Here is a 20,883-nt window from a genome sequence, read left to right as displayed (position 1 = left end):
AGCAAGGCAGGGGTGATAATGGCACAAGGAGGAGGGTTGATGGATTACAAATCTCAGTAAGTTAGAAGAATGATGGCATTGGTACCTAGTGCACTGGAACATCTAGAAGCAGAAGGCTATCTGAATTTGATATTTCATAGATCTATAGTAAGACCATGTTATACACAATTGCAGAGGTCAGGGCACTACAGGCCCAAATGCCAAATCTTGCCCATGACTTTAATAAATATTTTTTTAATTGGAACACAGCTACATTCATTTGTTCATGCATTGTTTAAGAAGCTTTTATATAACAATAGCAGAATTAATTAGCTGTAACAAAGATTGTATCATCTGTAAAGCCAAAAATATTTAGTGTCTATCCCTTTACAGAAATGTACTTACTTCTAATATCATAGCTTTTCAAAAATGGCAATAAAAAGACTAAGATAGATCATATATATTGCATAATATTAGTAATCCCATCTAGTTTAGACTGACCAAATGATGTACTCCAGGGCTATCAGGAGTATTACAAGGACTAGTGGACAATAGTATACTTATATCTAGTATACTAGTTATAACTAATATTTTATAGCCACAGAGCTGAGATTTGCTTCAAGGCCAGTACATATCAGTCTGTCAGCACTATTTAGTAATAAGAATTGGATTATTTATGACTTGTACAGAGCCTGAGGATTTATAATGTTAAAGTTGGTCATGTAACCAGAATATCCTTTGTGACCAGTTCACTACAGAGACTTTCACAGTGAGGGTGAACAGACTTTGCACTTCCGAGTCCTTGGGCGTTTTGCACTCCTGCTGGTGGTGCCTGAACACCTAGAGCAAGAGCATGTTCTATGTGACCAAGCAACCTGGGCAACAAAAAGCCTGAAACTGAGGTCTCCAGATGTTTTGCAATGTATGCCTTTTGCCAATAATAAAGCTGTCCTGTGACTACAGAGTGAGTAATGTTAATCTTTTTGGCCACTGAATACTTACATAATTGATGCATATATAATTGAAGGACATAGGGAAACTGATATCATCAAGAATGACGTCAAGAGATAATAAGGGAAGGAGAAGGAATGAGGTGATAAAGTACTAAAGACAGCATCATGGAGTTCAGTGAAAGGTGGTAACAAAAAGAAGTGGGATATTGCCTCAAAGAAGATCAAGATTTCAAATGGTAAAGTAAAACAACTATTTATCAATGTCAAAAAGGAATGAGGTGAATGCTTATCTCAAGTCTAAACTATAAAGTATTTCTTGTAAAAGAAGTAGCCCATACTGCCATTGGATAATATCTAAGTTTTAGGATATACCAAGGAGGGGGGGAGGGGGAGGGGGAGGGGGAGATGATGATGATATTTGGTGATTGAATTTAACAAATAAGAATTTATTTTTAGAAACTAAAGAAATAATAATACCCCAGAACCAACAAGCACACTTGGCTTCTGGGTTTTGATTTCTAAATACCATTCTTCAATATAATAAATCGTGGGTTCTTGGGAAAATGGCCTATTACAGAGTTGGGACAGGGGAAGTACAAGGGAGGACTAAAATATTCTGTAGTTCCAAAAAATAAAGATATTCTCAGAAAATGATGGTGTCATATCAAAAGGACAAGGGAGTCAACTTGAGAGCTCTCAACAGCCAAATATGGAACATTCTGAATTACAAATTAATCATATTACTATAAATTATAATCATTACTATATTTATATATTTTTATATATTTATATAAATATATATTATTTGTATATTTATTTATATATTATATATTTACATATATATTTATAGACATTTACTATATTACTATAAAATAAAAGAGATCCGTGAGTCTATACTAATTTAAATAATAAGCGAACAAACAAATACATTGGGAAAGGGATACCTCTTCCTTACAGTTAATAAGTCTAGAACAAATGATAGATTAAAATATCATAATTTGGTAAATACATTAATATTCCTTTCAGGTAATAACAGCCAAAATGTGGTACAACCTGTCTTTTCCAGCTTCTAACGATTATATCACATCTCCCCACCTGTTGCTTCCATCACCACATCTCCTACTGCTGAAGTCAAGTCTCTCTCTGTCCCCTTTCCTTAAGTACACTTGGGCCACAAGGATAATCCAGGATAAATTCCCATCTCAAAATCCTTAATAAAATCTGCAAAATCTCTTTTATAGTTATGGTAAATATGTATCAAAGGTTCTGGAGCATTAAAATTAGGGCATCTTTGAGGATACATAATTCAGGCTACCCCCAAATAATAGTACATAGAAAACAATTAGGAAAACATGTAATACAATGTAAGCAACAATATTTCTCTGAGTAGAATTATTAGTGATTTTAATTTGTCGTTTCTCTCTTTTTCTAGAATAAATATGCCTTACTTCCATAACTGGGCCCATAAAAAAGGAAAAGAAACTTAAAAGGTCATTTCAGAGAGCTGTTTCCTTTTGATTCTTGATCTTTAATATGTTTTTCACATAATGTATATTTACATGTTAAATAATTAGATGCAGTTCATTATATTTCTTTCCAAGAATGGCATATTTCATTTTTAACTCGCTTATTTAACAGACACATATGAGATAATCAGTCTCTCATCCTCCTCTCACATGCTAGATCATCCAGGCTAAGTTCCAAAGGCAGATGCTTTTATGACTCTTGAGTCAGAAAGGGACTAGTGGTGCCTTTTTACTAATAAGAATAAAGAACAAATTATATACAAAGTTAAGCTGATGAATAAAACACACTGCATGATAAAAGAAGTTTAAGCAAATAAAATATCAAATGAAAAGGTTGTTAACCTATAAAAACATTTAAAAAGGGACACTCTACCAAACTACTTATCAATTGGAGCATGAGAACTAAAAACTTAACATAGAGGAAAAAGATATTTGGAAGAAAACATTAAATAGGAAGACATTTCCTAAGGACATTATATATTTGGGATGATGAGTACAAATACTTGATGTTTACTTTTTCAACAAAAGCTTCATAAAATGATGTATTTTTAATAAAAGTGTCCAATAATAAAAATAAATCAGGATATATACTGAAAATATCTATATATCTGATCCAAGAAGTTAGACATGGCAGGTAATAAAAATAATCTTGTTTTGTGTAGGCTATATCAATGACACTGCTCATTTCAGCTCATTTGGAAACCAGAATTCATATACATAAATTTTGATTTGTTTGAGAGATTTTACATTTGAATTTTTTAGAAAGAAACTGGTCTATTATGCTTTTTCACCATGTTTATGTTTCAAATAATGTTGCTTTTCACTTTTAATTTACATTATCCATATCATTTAAGGAGATCTTATTTGTAATCCCCAAATATCAACTATGTTCTTGTGTGCAAGTTAATTAACCTCAGTGAAACTCAAAGGTAAAAATGGGGATAAAATTGCCAATCTCACCAGGTAGCTCTGTGGATCAAACGCAATTAGGTGAGTGTATATTTGGCTTAGAGAAGACTATCTCATAAAATAAAGGCATTCAATAAAGATTATTTTACCATTTATTCATGATATTTTGTTCTGGATGAATCCACAAAGATCCAACATCAGAGTCTCATATATGTATTCATTTATAGATATGTATTTATAGATATGTATTTGTTCAAGATCATATAGAAGTTGGCCATGCTTGAGGAGTCTGAAAAGGATATATATAGACTTTGACAACAGTATCAAGATTCCAATTTTGTCTTAAATAGTGGCATTCTTATAAGCATTTAGATAATTCTTTAGTACATGATAAAGCATATATGAATATAAATTCAAGTATATTCATAATTTCCATGTGTCATAGTTATATTTAATAGGTAGCCGCAGACATATACCTCTGAATATGAAATAAAAATGGTCTCTTTCATGCTATTTTGTACCACCAACCTATTTTTTTTTCTCTTTTTGGTACCATGAATTGAACATAGGGGCAACTTAACCACTGAGCCACATCCCCAGCCTGTTTTATGATTTATTTTGAATAAGGATCTCAACTAAGTTGTTCAGGGCCTTTCTAAGTTGCTGAGGCTGACTTTGAACTTGTGATCCTCTTGTCTGAAACTCCTGAACTGCTGGGATTACAGGTATAAGCCACCACCCTGGGCCCCCCTAAGCTATTTTATAAACTACAAGCAGTTGAATTGTTTAAAAAGTAAAATTTAATATTTTACTCTTCTCTTAATAACTTATGATGGCTTTTCCCATCTCTTTATGATGGAGAGCAAATCTTATGTCTTATGGAACACCACATTATAATTGTCCTACAGATCTCATAAGCCTCATCTCTTGACTTCTTTGTTCAGTGCATCAGTATTACTGGCTTTCTTTTAGCAATTCAAACATCCCATGCTCTAACTACAAATCTTTGCTCATGCTGCCCCCTCTGATCCTATTCCATCCTATTCTCACACCACTACATTTCCTCAACTATTCCTTACATCAAAGCTCTATCATTCTCTGACCTCACCCACTAGGAAGTCCCACAAATTAGGTCAGGCCCTCTTGTAATACATTCCCAAAACATCTATAAGTCTCTTTCAGAGTTATTATAACGATCATACCTAGGTAACTATGTAATAGTTTACTGTAATAGTTTAGTGTCTATTTTCCTTAGTAGCCTATAAGTTTCAATGGAGCAGAACACATTTGTTCATTGTGATATCCCTGAAGTCTAACAAAGGAGTTAGTAAATAAAAATAGGATGAATAAACAAAAGTAAATTCCGATATTTGACACTCTCTGCAAACGGTCAACTTCAGAAAATAAATTAAGGTGAAAAATATACCATCACCTTTGTGACTATTAAATTAAGTAATAAATTATTTTTCATGTAATAAATATTCAATAAATGCTAATTCATCCTTGTTTGCCGAAGAGCATCTCCTTTGTTTATAATTTTTTTTCCTTTAATTTTTATTGTTGGTTGTTCAAAACATTACATAGTTCTCGACATATCATATTTCACACTTTGATTCAAGTGGGTTATGAACTCCCATTTTTACCCCGTATACAGATTGCAGCATCACATCGGTTACACATCCACTGTTTTACATATTGCCATACTAGTGTCTGTTGTATTCTGCTGCCTTTCCTATCCTCTACTATCCCCATCCCCTCCCCTCCCATCTTCTCTCTCTACCCCATCTACTGTAATTCATTTCTCCCCCTTGTTTTTTTTCCCCCTTTCCCCTCACTTCCTCTTGTATGTAATTTTGTATAACCATGAGGGTCTCCTTCCATTTCCATGCAATTTCCCTTCTCTTTCCTTTTCCCTCCCACCTCTCACCCCTGTTTAATGTTAATCTTCTTCTCTTCCTCTTCCTCCCAACTCTGTTCTTAGTTACTCTCCTTATATCAAAGAAAAATTTGTTTATAATTATTAAGAATTTCTGTTGGATTTGGAACACTAAGGATAATTCCAAAAGTAACAACTGCTGTGAAAATTTTATGAGTTCAACATTTGTTAGATATATTATCATAGAAAAAGCATGAAGTTGTTATCCTAACTCTAAATGTAAATGATTACATGACACTGGGTACACACTACACACTTAAACTCCCTGGGTCTTCGTTCATCGATCAGTAAAAGAGGATGAACAATTATCACAAATGCCTTTACATTAATGATATTAATTAAGAGATTTTCACATAATGTATTATGACCTATCCAGAAGCCACATCCCTTTATAGTATCTCAAAATAGCTAAATTTTCATTTTTTAGTAACAAATGACATCTGTTTAAATTTTTATCTTAATCAAATGTTCCATTAGCCAACTAAAAACAAACAAAAAACACCAAAGATTGAAACTCACTTTTTTCTTTAAGTAAATGACTGATCTTTAAAATTGTTCAGTGATGTAATAATCCTACCTTATGTCCATAACAAATTTATTTATTTTTTTATTATTTCTTACATACATGACAATAGTGGAGTGCATTACATTCATAATGTTTTGCATTACAATTCTTAATACACCTTTATACCACAATTTAAAGCAACTTTTACTTGATAACCTATCACATGATCTGCAAATATTTTTGTTAAGCAATACCATCAATAAAAATGCCTGCACATACAGCTAACGTCCATGTGTATCCATTTATTTATGAATAGTTTATATGAGTATAGTGCCATTCAATAGTTACTGTAAGCTTTGCTATAAGCCACACACACTTCTAAGTGCAGGAACCCACCAAGACAAAGTCCTGGGTTCACAGAATTTCATTTTAGTAAAATTTCATTGAAAAATCTAGATTCAATAAACAAACAAGGAAGATAACTTTCTACAATATAAGTGTTAAGATGAACACAAATGATTTGTAATATCTGTAGGAGGTCTTTTTTGGTAGGATTGGAATAATAGCTGGGGATACAGTAATGGAGGGAGAAAAATAATAAATGTAAAATCCACAATTAAGATAAAGTTGGTATGTTTAAGAGTAAGCAGATTAGCAGGCACAGTGGTGCATGCCTATAATCCCAACAACGCAGAAGGCTGAGGCAGGAGGATCACAAGTTGGAGATCAGCCTCAGCAACTTTATGGAGATGCCAAACATTTCAGCAAGACCCTGTCTCCAAATAAAATAGATAAATAAATAAATAAACAAATAGGTCTGGGTTGTGGCTCAATGGTTAAGTACCTCTGGGTTCAATCCCTGGTTAACAAAGGAGAAAAAAAAAACATACACATACAGATTAAGAAAGGCACTTACAAAAATAAAATCATGTCACATAGTCTGTTTTGTGGTGCTATAATAAAATACCACAGATCGGGATATTTATAATGAAAATTTGGGGCTCACAGTTCCAGAGGCTAGGGAGTCCAAGATCGGGGACCAGAATCTGGTGAGGGTCTTCTTATGTCATCCCATGGCAGAAAGCAGAAATCATTTACACTTTGTAGGATAATGTTTGTCAGAGCATATCTTCAATATGTTAAATATAAGAGTTCTGAATCTCTATGTACATTAGGGTTACATCAAGCCTATTTGCAGAGGGACCAACCATATCCTATTTGAAAGCACTTTATATTCAGTGATTAAAAATGTCATATAAAACAAATTCACTAACAAAATAAGTTAGTTTGAGATATGAAAATTGTTTTATCCAGATATGGAACAAAAACCAGTATAATTTCACTAAATATAAGAATTAACTGAAGTGTTAACTGCTTTCATTATTTTGGATGAGATAGATTTTAAGTAATTGAGATTGACATATGTTTTTTTTTTAATTTTCAGCTGTAATATTATTATTCAGTCTCTCATTTTGTGTGCTAAAGTTATATACATTGAATTGTTGGGATGTATTAAAACAACAATTAAAGTTGTTACTATAATTGAGAAGAATTTCAGATTTTTTTAAAAAGACCATTTTATGACTAGCATCTTTATATTTTCCAAGAACAATTTAGTATACGACTTCTACTCTCTTTTAGAAATATGAATGAGCATGACAGCGTTCTAATATGTTCTTAGAAATATTATGTCTCATTTACCAAACAAAAGAAAAATATCAAATCCAATAAATAATATGCTTATAAATAACTTTCTTCAGTTATTTATACGACACAAACAATAACAGCTAAAGGAATTACAGTGAGATGAATGGATAAACCCTCTGGATTTTTAGTAAGATACACTAACTTATATGTGATTAGGGGCAGAGATGAGCACTTAATATAAACATAAATGTATTAATTAAATTCCTTTCAAAATTGGTAGTAGAGTATTACAAAGAAAACCCATCCAGAATTCTAAATAACAGTAAAATAAATTCAAAACAATAGTCATTTATCAAAGGGTAAAAGGTAAACTAAACCAAGTTTGTCAGATAACTTGAAAATGTAAGAAAGTACGCCATTAGTAGTTTGGACATTACATATACTTGAAGAGTAAATGAAACTGGTATAAAGTAGATGCTTGCATAAAGTGACTTTCTGTGCTCTAATTCTGTTCTCTGAAGTATATCATCCATACAACATTTTCACAATACAATCTCTCATTTTGTGTGCTAAAGTTATACACATTGAATTGTTGAATTTATTAAAACAACAATTAAAGTTGTTCCTATAATTGAAAAAAATGTTTCAGATTTTAAAAAATACAATTTTATGACAGTATTTTTATATTTCTCAAGAACAACAGAGTATAGTACCTCTACTCCCTTTTAGAAATATGAATGAGCCAAACAAATTATCTTTGCTAGAAACTTTCTTTTTCTAAATGAAGCATGACAGCTTTCTAATATATTCTGTTTGGGGTTTCAAAGTAACATTGAAAAACTACTCCAATGATATATAGGGTATAATTGCTACTGTATTACTTTCAATTAAGTTAAACCACATTGCACTCAACTACTTTAGGTTATAGTATAGACCTGCATTTTAAATTTTGATAGATTCCATTAACACTATCATAAGAGTCACTGCACTTTCCCTTTCAAAACTTCATAAGTTTCAGAGGCCTTATAACAAATGACAACACTGCCATCTAGTGCCTCATGACTATTCCTTCCACATTCATAAAAGGGAGTGATGTACAACCAAGAGAGGACCTAGCCAATAAGGTAGGCACTAGCCACATGTAGCTACTACCTAAAGGGTACTAATTTGAACTCAGGTGTGCTTGAAGTACTGAACAATAATTGAAATTCAAATATTAATGCAAATGAAAGTAGTTAAGTATCTCATTGATTCTCACTGCAATATGTATCTCTTTATATTTTCTATATCCTCTTAGTTCAATTTGGGCAGTTCATATACACCTAGAAATTTGTCAATATGTTCTATACGTTCCAGTTTTTTGAAGTATAAACTTCCAAAATAGATTCTAATGATCCTCTGGATTTCAGAAATGCATATAGTTTTATCCACACCTCCCCTTTTTTTTTGTCTTGATTTTTGTTGATTTGGGTCTTATCTCTCTTTGATAAGATTGGCTAAGAATCATCAGTCTTGTTTATGTTTTCAAAGAATCAACTCTTCCTCAAATTATTCCATGAAATACAGAGAGAATGCTCCCAAATTCATTATACAAAGTCAGTATCACCTTGATAGCAAAACAAACAAAGATACATCAAAGAAAGAAAACTACAGAATAAGAATGAACACAGAATGCAAAAATCATTGATTAAACTGTTTTTAAAAATACTTTAAGAAGACAGTATACCAAGACCAAGTGGATTTCATCATAGGGATGCACAGCTTGTTCAAAAACCATTCATCACATAAATAAAATTAAGAACAAAAATCACATGATCATCTCAATAGATCCAGAAAAGGCTTTTGACAAAATCCTATACCCATTCATGTTAAAACTGAAGAAACTGAGGCTGGGGTTATAGCTCAACAGTAGAGTGCTTGCCTCACACATGTGAGGCACTGGGTTTGAGCTCAGCACCACATAAAAATAAATAAGTAAGTAAATAGATAGATAGATAGATAGATAGATAGATAGATAGATAGATAGATAGATAGATAGATAGATAAAAGATATTGTGTCCATCTGCAACTAAAAAATGTTTTAGAAAAAAATGAAGAAACTTACCACAACATTATAAAGATGCAAATCCAAGGACAATAATCATACTGAATGGAGAAAAACTGAAAGCACTTCCTCTAAAATCAACAAGACAGGATGTTCATTCTTACTACTCCTATTTAATATATTTCTTGAAACCCTAACCAGATTGTTCAGGTGTTAAAAGAAAATTCAAGGAATATTAACAGGGAAAGAAAAAGTCAATTTGTTGTTGTTTTCTGGTGGCATGATCCTAAATGTAGAAGACAATAAAAACCCCACCAAAAGACTTCTAGAACTGATAAATTCAGCAAAGTATCAGGATCAGAATATAAGGTCAACATACAGAAGGCAATAGCTTTCTATACACCAATAATGAATCTACTGAGAAAGAACACAGGAAAACTATTCTATTCACAATAGCCTACAAAAAAAAAAGAAAGAAAATATTTGGGAAAAAAATTTAACCAGGAAGTAAAAGACCTCTACAATGAAAACTACTAAACACTGAAGAAGGAAATTGGAGAAGACAGAAAGAACTCCCATGTTCTTAAATAGGCAGAACTGATGTCAAAACTAATATAAACAATATACAGATTCAGTGCAATTCCCATCAAAAATACCAATGACATTCTTCACAGAACTATGAAAAAAACAGTCCTAAAATTCATTTGAAGGAATAAAAGACTCAGAATATTCAAAGCAATCTGAGTAAGAAAAATTAAACTGGATGCACTACAACACCTGATCGCAAAATATATAACAGAACTATAGTAACAAAAACAGCATGATATTGTTATCAAAACCGACATGAAAACCAATGAATAAAAAGAAGATGCAGAGACAAACCCACCAAGATACAGTAAACTGATACTCAATAAAGGTGCCAAAAACATATGTTGGAAAAAATATACCCCTTTTAACAAGTGCTAGGAAAACTGGATATCCATATGTAAAATGATAAACTAGATTCTTAGCTTTCACCTGAACAAAAGTCAATTCAAAGTGGACCAAAGGAATTAGGCTATAAACTTTGCAACCAGTAAAAGAAAATGCAGGATCAACATTCTAACATATTGGCCCAGGTACTGACTTTCTTAATAAGATCCCTAAAGGGCAAGAAATAAAACCAAGAATCAAGAAGTATGATGCCATAAATTTAAAAGCTTCTGCACAGCAAGGAAATAAGAGCATGAAAACAGAGTCTACAGAACAACCACCTGATAGGGGATTATTATCCATAAAATATAAAGAACTCAAAAAAACTTAACAAAAAAAAACCCTAAGTAACTCAATCAATAAATGGGCAAAAAAGAAAAAACTAAACAGAAATTTTGCAAAAGAAAAAACCCAAATAGCTGAAAAATATGTGAGGAAATGTTCAATATCCTAGCAATCAAGGAAATTTAAGTCAAAGCTATACTAAGATATCATCTCATTTCTGTTAGAATAATAATCATCAAGAATACAAATAAAACCTGGCAGGGGGTAGGGGGCAAGGGGGAAAGGGATGACATCATCCAAGCAGCTCTGGAGGCCAAGACAGGAGGAACAGAAGGATCACGAATTCAAGCCACCCTCAGCAACTGTGAGGCACTAAACAACTCAGTGAGATCCTGTCTCTAAATAAAATACAAAATAGGGCTGAGGATGTGCCTCAGTGGTTGAGTGCCCAAGTTCAATCCCTGATACCAAAAAGAAAAAGAATACAAATAACACTAATGGCTGGCAAAGGTATGAGAAAAATGGTATTCTTATACATTGCTGGAGTGGCTGCAAATGAGTACAACCACTTTGGAAAGCATATGGAGATTCCTGAAAGGACTAGGAATTAAACCACTATATGACCCAGCTATTCCATTCATAGGTATTTATCCAAAAGAGCTAAAATCAACATCTATGGTGATACAGGAACATCAATATTTATGCAATTTATAATACCCAAGCTATAGAACCAGCCCAGGTGCCTGTCAAAGATTAATGAATAAAGAAAATGCAGTATATATAAATAGAGTTTTACTCACTTGTAAAGAAAAAAATTATGACACTCACTGGTAAATGGATAGAAATGGAGAACATGTGTTAAGTGAAATAAACTAGACTCAGAAAGTCAAAAGTCTAATGTTTTCTCTCATATACAGAGCTGGTAGAGCTAGAAAAAGTATGGAAATAAAAATAGAGAAATCCCATGAAAACAGAAAGCAGATCAGTTAAGTACAGAAAGGGGACCAAGAGGGATGGAAGAAGGACAGGAAAAGAAAGAAACTGTGGAATCAAATTGGCCAAATTACGTTATGTACATTTATGAATATACCACAGTGAATTCCACCTTTATGTGTACCTATAAATCACCAATTAAAACACCATAAATAAATAGAAGAAAGACCAGGAGAAGAAAATAAGGGGAACAGTTGTTAGGAAGGAGGAAAAGAGGAAGTACTGGGGACTAAAATGGAGCAAAATTGTATTTCATGCACATAAGATTATATCCAAATGAACCCCATTACTATATATAACTATAATGCCCTAATAATACATTTTTAAAAGAATTTAAAAGTGTTCACCAAAGCAGAAGACTATAAGATCAAGAAACTAAAATTAATTGTATATGCTCATATAAAACAAAAATTTAAAAAATACAATTTTAAAAGATACAATTCAAACAACAAATGTTGAGAAATAGGTATACATCTAACAGACCATGTTCAAGGAACAAACCCACATGAAATTGAGTTCAATAGTATTAGTCATTATAGAAAAGAAAATTAAAACTACAAGGTACCACTTAACATACTCTAAAGTATGAATAAAAACAGACAATAGTAAGCATTGATGAGGATGTACAAAAACTGAAACATACATAAATTGTTAGTGTAAATGAAAAACAGTACCTACAGGATGTACGATCATCAGCTTCTTAAAACATTAAACATAAGTTTACCATACCATCTATCAATTATACTCCTAGAAAACTACTGAAAGAAAACAAAAACATAGGTCCACTGAAGAACATATGCATGTTTATAATGGCATTTTTATTAATAGTCAAAGCATAGAAATAATTACAATGTTCATCAACTTGTACAGACCAAAAAAAAGGCATTGTATACATATAATGCCATTCACTAATTTAAAAACTAAAATCAATATGTTAACAAAGTAAAATAAAAACTCCTATGATCATTTAAATTAAACAAATACACATTTCCAATAAAAATGTTCACAAAGTAGGAATAGAAGGGAATCTCTTCAAACTGAAAAAGTCAGCTTGAAAAACAACCTAATCACGGCTGGGGTTGTGGTTCACTGGTAGAGCATTTGCCTAGCATGTGTGAGGAGGCACTGGGTTCGATTCTTAACACTACATAAAAATAAATGTGGCATATATACACAATGGAATATTACTCAGCAATAAAAGAGAATAAAATCATGGCATTTGCAGGCAAATGGATGGTGGTAGAGAAGATAAATGAATGCTAAGTGAAGTTCGCCAATCCCAAAAAAACAAATGCCAAATGTTTTCTTTGATATAAAGAGGCTGATTCATAGTGGTGTAGGGATGGGGAGCATGGGAGGAATAGACTAACTCTAGATAGGGCAGAGGGGTTGGAGGGAAAGGGAGGGGGCATGGGTTATTAATGATGATGGAATGTGATGATCATTATTATCCAAAGTACAGGTATGAAGACATGAAATGGTGTGAATATACTTTGTATACAACCAGAGATATAAAAAATTGTGCTCTATATATGTAATAAAAATTGTAATGCATTCTGCTGTCATATATAAATAAAAAAGGTCCAGCAACAACTAATAAAATATTTGGAGAAAAAGAAAAAAAACCTTACATCAGACAAGAGTATCCAAATAAGAAAGGAAGAAACACACTGCCACTAGATGTAGAAGACATTATTAGTATACAGAAATTCTAATAGAATCTATTAAAAAGGTATATGAACTAAAATGTGAGTTTAGCAACACTTTGGGATATGAAATCAATTATAAATACTAGAAAAAATCAGAAAAGAAATAGTTTAAAATGCCACTAGCTATAACATCAAAATATAAAATATGTAGGAGAAAATCTGACAAAAAAATGGAAAGCCTAAAATATAGTGAAAACTATGAAAAGTTGCTGAGATAATTGAAAGAAAAATTAACAAAAATAAAAGACATATAGTGAGTCAAAAACTCATTGCAGTTAAAATATCTACTCCTCAAATTCATCTATAAATTCAGGTCAATCCCAGTCTAAATCCTAGCATGGTTTTTGTGAAAACTGACAAGCAGACTCTAAAATTCATATGCAAATGCAAATTTAATTTAATAGCCAAAATAAATGTGAAAAATAAGAACAAGGCAGCAACTCAGGAGGCTGAGAAAAGAGGATCTCTAATTCAAGCCTGGTCTCAGCAAATCTGGCAAAACTGTCAGCTAGTCAATACGACCCTTTCTCAAAATAAAACATAAAAGACTGGGGATGTAACTCAATGCTAAGGCATCCCTAGGTTCAACCCCCAGTACTTAAAGAAAGAAAAAAAAAAGAAAGTTGAGTTGAGGGATAAATAGCACCTGATTTCAAGACTTATTTAAAACTACATTAGCCTATAATCCCAGCACTTGGGAAGCTGCGGCAAGGGATGTCAAGTTCAAAGCCAACATCAGCAATTTAGCAAGGCTCTAAGCAACTAAGTGAGACTCTGTCTCAAAATAAAAATTAAAAAGCTAGGGACATGGCTCAGCGGTTAAGCGCCAGTGGGTTCAATCCCTGGTACCAAACAAACAAACAAACAAAAATCTACACTAAAAGTGCTGTTGGTATAAAAAGTAGATTTATCCATGTAATATAATAGCGCCGAGAAAGAGATCCACACATATACAAACAGCTGTCCTACAAATATGCACAGGCAATCCAAGAATACCTCGGGACAGTCTTTAAACAAATTGACTTGAGCATGCTTAAACATTTAGATGCACAAATTGAGTGAAAAGAACTTCAACTCATCACTTATAATATATATTAACTCAAAATGACACATAAGCTTAAGAGGAAAACTCATAAATATGAAACTTCTAGGAGAAAAACCCTTTGGAACCTTTGGTGAGATTTCACAAAATAACAAACTGGTAAGTAGAAGTTCATCTTAATTAAAAACTGTTCAAGAAAATACTTTTAATAGGATAAAAAGACAAACCACAAACTAGAAAAAAAATTACAAATCACACATTTGATAAAAGTCTTGTATCTAGAATACAGTATCCTGAAAACTCAACAATATAAAAATAAAAATCCATTAAAAAATTTAACAATGTATTTAATTGAATACTCCATCGAATAAAATATGCACATGACAAAGGATCACATGAAAAAAAAGATGCTTAACATCATTAGTCATTAGGGAAATAGAATCTAAAATGAAAATCAGGTATCTTTACACAATTATTACAATAGTTAAATTGTAAAAGGCTAACTGTACATAGGGTTAGAGATGTAGAAGGACCAAAACTCTCCTCTACTGCTTAAGGGAATGTAAAATGGTACAACCATATGGGAAACTGTTTGGCTGGATCATTACCAAATGAAAATATCTATTGGCACAAAATCAGCACTGTTTTTGATAATTACCAAAATTATTCCCTTAAAAAAATCATAAAAAACTATTTCTTCAAAAATTAATCATAATGAAAAAGATTGCACTAAAATTACCTGAGTTTTCTTAAGTCTTATATATTGTTCCATGTTCAAAACAAGATCTATTGTTATTTTACAATTCAGAGTAGGAAAAAAATGACCCAAATACATTTAAGAGAATATAACAAAAATATATTATCTTTCTTAACAATATATATGGAATTTTGTTGGAAAACCTAAGAAATAGAAATTCTGAGATAATAAATGAAAATTATAGTTATCAAAGATTATTTTATTATCGGAAACCAATAATGCCAACCAATTATTTAAAATGAAAAATATAAAATACTTACAATAACATGTTCCCCTAAGTGGATTACCAACATAGCGATTTTCAGAGTCACATCTGTAAAAACAAAAACTTATTTACTATTAAAAATGTAATTCAAAGCCTCATGCTTTTCTTTATTTAAAAAAATTAACTTTATGTTAAACATCTTAAAAATTAAATTGCTAGGTAAAATTTTAAAAACAAGGTCTCACTAAAGTATAAGGGAGACCAATAGCACAGAGATTCAAAGGGAAGGGAGGACAGCAGAGATGGGGAAGCACTGAGTAATAAAATCTACCAAGTTATGCTATGTCCCTGTGTGACCACACTACAATAACTCCTGTTTATACATAAACAACCATATGTACTAATTAAAATAATAATAATAATAATAGGAAGATCAATAGAGTACAGCAAGTGGATCACAGGGAGGGAGGACAAAAGGGAAAGGGCAAGTACTGGGAAATGAGATTGATCAAAGTACAATATGTGCGTGTATGAATATGGCATAATGAATCCCAATGTTATGTATAACTATAATGCAACAGTAAAAAAGAATTACAAAAGAAATGAGTCTTCAAAGACTTATTTGTAAAGACGTTTGTGAATGGAATGAAAGAAAACTACATGGAGAGAAAGAAACATACTTAGGAGAAATATAAAATATCAAAAATATGGGACATGATTATGAGTTTGGCATATGTATCATTCCTTAATAATATAAGGAGAAGAAGTTGAAAGTCTGGATGAGATATTTTTAAGTAGAAGAAAACATTGAGGAAATTCATAAATCCGTATTTTCATCCTTGTGATATTTTTTAAATTAACATATTTCCCCACAGTTTCTATGAAAATTAATCTGCATTTTAAAAAGATCTTCTCAGTTGTGTTGGGAAGTTTTCTCTAAAAAACAAAAATCCCCCCAAAAGTAGACTAATATGGGTTAAACTCAGAAGCTCAAACTATTAGTTCATGTAAGGAAATTATTAAAAATGAAAAAAAAAAGAGCATTCAAACTCATGAACTCCAAGTTAAATACATCAAAACTATGGTTAACAATAGCAGTGGGAGAAAAGCATGGTTTTCAAAATTATTGAAATATACAGTCTCCATTCCATTTCCAGAATAAAATTAAAATGAGAATTTATACTTAATAGAGATATAGCTTCATTTGCATAATATATTTCTTAAAATACTTTCTACAATAAATATTATGAAATATATACAGCAGGGTAACTTAATGCAGTGATTTAATATTTAAATTAAGTTTAAAATTTAAAGAGGTAAGACAGCTTCAAAAAAGTCTTTGGTTTTAGGAGATCTCATTAGTACAGAAAAATATTTTAATATAAATATTTTAATTCATGAAGAAGCAAATATTGGGAGATAATTGGTAAAATAATAACATAACATTCTCACTGTATTTTTAGTGGTGTGTCTCCTAATTATTATACCATCCAAAAAGATGAACAGTAAAGCTTTTCCAAAGATTAAAGTAATAATTTCAATAATTAAAATAAAAATTTGATAGCTTTCTATACCTCTAGCTCTTTGAAACAAAGAAACATTGAGTATTAGATTGTCTGTGATTTCTCCAAAGATTAATTTTTAAGTTGTAGATATATAAGATATATAACAGCATTCTAGCTTAAGAAAATAATCGTTATTGCTAGGTCAAGCACTTCATTATCTACACTATTCCTATACCATTGCTAAATTCTTCAGGCTTACCTCCTTAAATCTCATCACTTCACACCAAGGCTACACATACACTGAAGGACTAATTTACATATGACATTATAGATAATGTGACTTGTCATATACAGCATCACAATTCTACTGTTACAATGGGAAATATTCAGCATAATATTCCCTGCATATCCTATGCCCAAATAAACTTCAAAATTTCACAGCAATCTAAAAATTATAACTCTCACAAATGACAACAGATTTCAAGTAATTTTTAATTGATTATATATTGCATTTAAGAATTTCAGGATATGAACCTATTTCTCCAATATATGGCAGTAATAATTTTCTTCTTTGTTAATAACATTTAGTTTATTCAAATTACAAAATTTTATAATGAGCTGAAAATTAATGTAAAAATATTTACTCTAAACACAATACAAGTTTTACAAAGAAATGGCTATTTTTTCTTTCCAAATCACAAATTTTCTCAGAAGGAGGAAATTACAGAATCTTGCCTAGGAAGTAAAACTTAATCTTTCACTAGTCAAACTCAGAATTTTATCAGAAATAAGAAACCAACACCACATTTTTGAGCATTAAATGGAAAGGGTTAGAGAATTTTTAAAGTTGTCCAACATAAAAATTACATTCTATTTTAAATTTTTTATAAATGCAAATTAGAAGCATCTTATCTAAAATGCTTTGTATTAACCAATGATTATCATGAGAATTTTCACTGTATTAAAAGTATTTTTAAATATATGAATTGAAACAGCAACCTTTGATAGTTTAATTTTAGGTATTAAATGAATAATAGTCTCCTGCAAATAGCCAATAAGACAGGAAACATAAAAATGAGATTTTGGGCAAACAGCTTAAAAAATACGAAAGTACATGCAAAAATAGAAAGACGTTCTTTATTCTTCATTAGGATAGATTGACATCATGATGGCAATTAAATTCAAAGATAATTTTAATTCAACTTAACTAAATTAAAGAACTGCAATGAGATTTCAGAGGAGCTAAAAAAGTTTATCTAGTTACTCACCTGAAAAAAATAAACATGTAAGAATAGCCAGGAAAAATAAATGAAAAAAAAAACAGCTTTGAAGGGAGCTAAATTAAGATATTAAAGTATACTCAAAGTCTCTATCATTAAATAGTATTGCATTTAATATTAGCACATCAATAGACCAAAAGTATACAACAGAAATTCCAGAAACAGACTCAACTATCATATATTGAATACTCAGTATATAATAAATAGTGTCTTAAATTACTGGGGTAAGATGGCCTTTTCAAGAAATAATGCTAAGACAACTGGATAGCCATTTGGAAAAATGTAAAAATTACATCCAATTTTAACACCTTACACAAAAATCAAACTCCAAATGGATGAGAAATTTGAAAGTAAAAAAAATAAAACTTTATAGATACATGAGAAGAAAATTTGGGTGAATTACACTGTAACTTTAAAAATTATATAAATTTAAAATTTGTATAAAATTAGAAGAGCAATTTTAAAAAGGCTAAGAAATATGAGTACATTAAAAAAAGTTTGCATAGCAAAAGAATATGTCACTAAAAAAGTTTAAAAATTATGACAAATTGGGAGCAAAATATTTGCATATATGTCAGAGAAAAAGAAATAATCTCTAATTTACAAAGAACTCTTTAAATATAATGGAGAAACTAACAAACAGAAAATTTTACAAAACACATGAATGCACAATAGACAAAAAGTGATATAAAAATAGCTCTTAAACATATAAAAAATGCTCAACTTCAAAAATGTACTTGCTGTTAAAATTATACCAACATGCCCATTCTTTCCTACAAGATTGAAAAATGTTTTCAAAAGCATACGCTGCTTACAAATCTGTGAATAAAGAAGCCCGCCCATATTTGTCTTCTGGAAAAATAAAATGAAAAAAAAAATTCACTATGGAGGGGAATTTGGCAATACCTGACAAAATTATATATGTATTTATTCTTCAACCCAATAATCTTACTTAATGGAATTTACTCTGAAGATAAACCACCAACATTATAAATAAACACACACACACAAACATAAACACCCAAATATTCAGTGTAGCATCATTTTGATTACGAAATATTGGAAAATACCTAAATTTACATGCATATGAGATTTATTAAACTATGTACATGCATACCATGTTTACTTCTTTAAATGAAATAAAATCAAAGAATTATGAAAATCTTTATGATCTGATATTGACTTGAGTTCCAGAAGATATTTTAAAGTAGATATAAAAAGTAAAATTCAAAAGAATATCTATAATATATCTATAATATTTTCATTTGAGAAAGAGGAAAAAATCTAAATATATAATGTTATGGTTTGGATATGAGGTGTCCCTCAAAAGATCCTGTGCTAATGCAGGATGGATTGGAGGTAAAATGGTTAGATTATGAGAGCTATAATCTAATCATCCCATCCTAGTTTGAAAGGACTAAGTGATAACTGCAGGCAGGTGGGTGTAGCTGGGGAGGAAGGTCACTGGGACATGCCCTAGAAGGTACACCGCATGGCCCCTTCCCCTCTTTCTCTGTGTCCTGAACCCCATTCAGAGAGCTACTTAAGCTTAAGTCCAAACAAATGAGTCAACAGTCTAATCTCTGAAATCATGAGGCCCACATAAACTTTGCCTCCCCTAAGTTGTTCTTGTAAGAAATTCTGGTCACAGTGATGAAAAGCTCACTAAAATACCTACTAAATAATGTGAAAAATTAAATTAAATCAGACCTTGCAGCACACACCTGTAATCCCAGCAACTCAGGAGGCTGAGGAAGAAGGATCACAAGTGCAAGGCCAGCTTCAGGAATTTAGAAACACCCTATCTCAAAGTAAGAAGTAAAAAGGATTTAGGAATGTAGCTCAGTAGTACAGGATCCCAGTGTTCAATCACAAGTACAAAAAAAAAAAGTTTATTTAAAAGTATAATAATGTCAATATTGATACCACACTTCCAAGACAATTTATTATTAAAAAATTGAAATCCAGGCATAAAAGTATGATAATATTTGATACAATACTTATTTTTCAATTAACATGCAAAATTTATGTTAACAGATAATATACTTGTAATTGTTTCATATTATTTAATAAATAATTATTTTTAAATGTCTCATTTTGTTTTTAATACAATCAATATTGCCTAATGTAATTTACATATACAAAAGCTCTTTCAGATATGGACCCACAATAATTTTTAAGAGTATAAATGGACCTCAAGACCAAAAACTTTGAGGAAGACTGACCTCTGGATTCACTCAACTAGGGTCAGTCCAGATATTAATTGGTCAGCTTGGGGCTCCACTATCATGTGGGAAATGCAAATTTGTACTCCATACCAATATGTGACTCTGGTATGGCATGTAAATTCTCTAGGTAGCTTTCTTACACAGAACTCTGAGGAGAGAAATCCTGATTCTTCAGGATTATGTCTACTCCTTACATTCAGGGAATAGGTAGGGACTCAAGTATTCTGTATTTAGAAAGAGGTCTTGGTTCCAGCTTTGCACCTTACTTGAGTATAAAAAAATCATATTTCTGCAATATAACACAGCAACCCAGCATAGATTCAGAAGTCTCTCACTAGGCTTTAACTTACATTTTTGTTTCTGGTCATTAGGGATAACTTCATTTCTTTCTTTATCTCAAACTCAGCT

At 31.3% G+C, this 20,883-nt stretch overlaps 1 protein-coding gene across 3 annotated transcripts in view; it reads right to left on the bottom strand.

The window, feature by feature from the left end:
* Positions 1-20,883, bottom strand: part of Atrnl1 (attractin like 1) — a 725,103-nt gene that overhangs the window by 463,671 nt on the left and 240,549 nt on the right. For 2 of the 3 annotated variants that reach the window (XM_058581325.1, XM_046450211.2), the window contains one exon: positions 15,518-15,570. The exons of the other annotated variant lie outside the window; for it this stretch is intronic. In XM_058581325.1, coding sequence (XP_058437308.1) covers positions 15,518-15,570 — 53 coding nt within the window. The remainder of the gene's footprint in view (positions 1-15,517; positions 15,571-20,883) is intronic. 3 annotated transcript variants of the gene reach the window in all.

Source organism: Marmota monax, unplaced genomic scaffold (assembly GCF_021218885.2).
Source record: "Marmota monax isolate L192 unplaced genomic scaffold, Marmota_monax_Labrador192_F-V1.1 WCK01_AAM20220418_F8-fsc00004, whole genome shotgun sequence".
Lineage (NCBI taxonomy): Eukaryota > Metazoa > Chordata > Mammalia > Rodentia > Sciuridae > Marmota > Marmota monax.
This window is presented reverse-complemented; position numbering and strand designations above follow the sequence as displayed.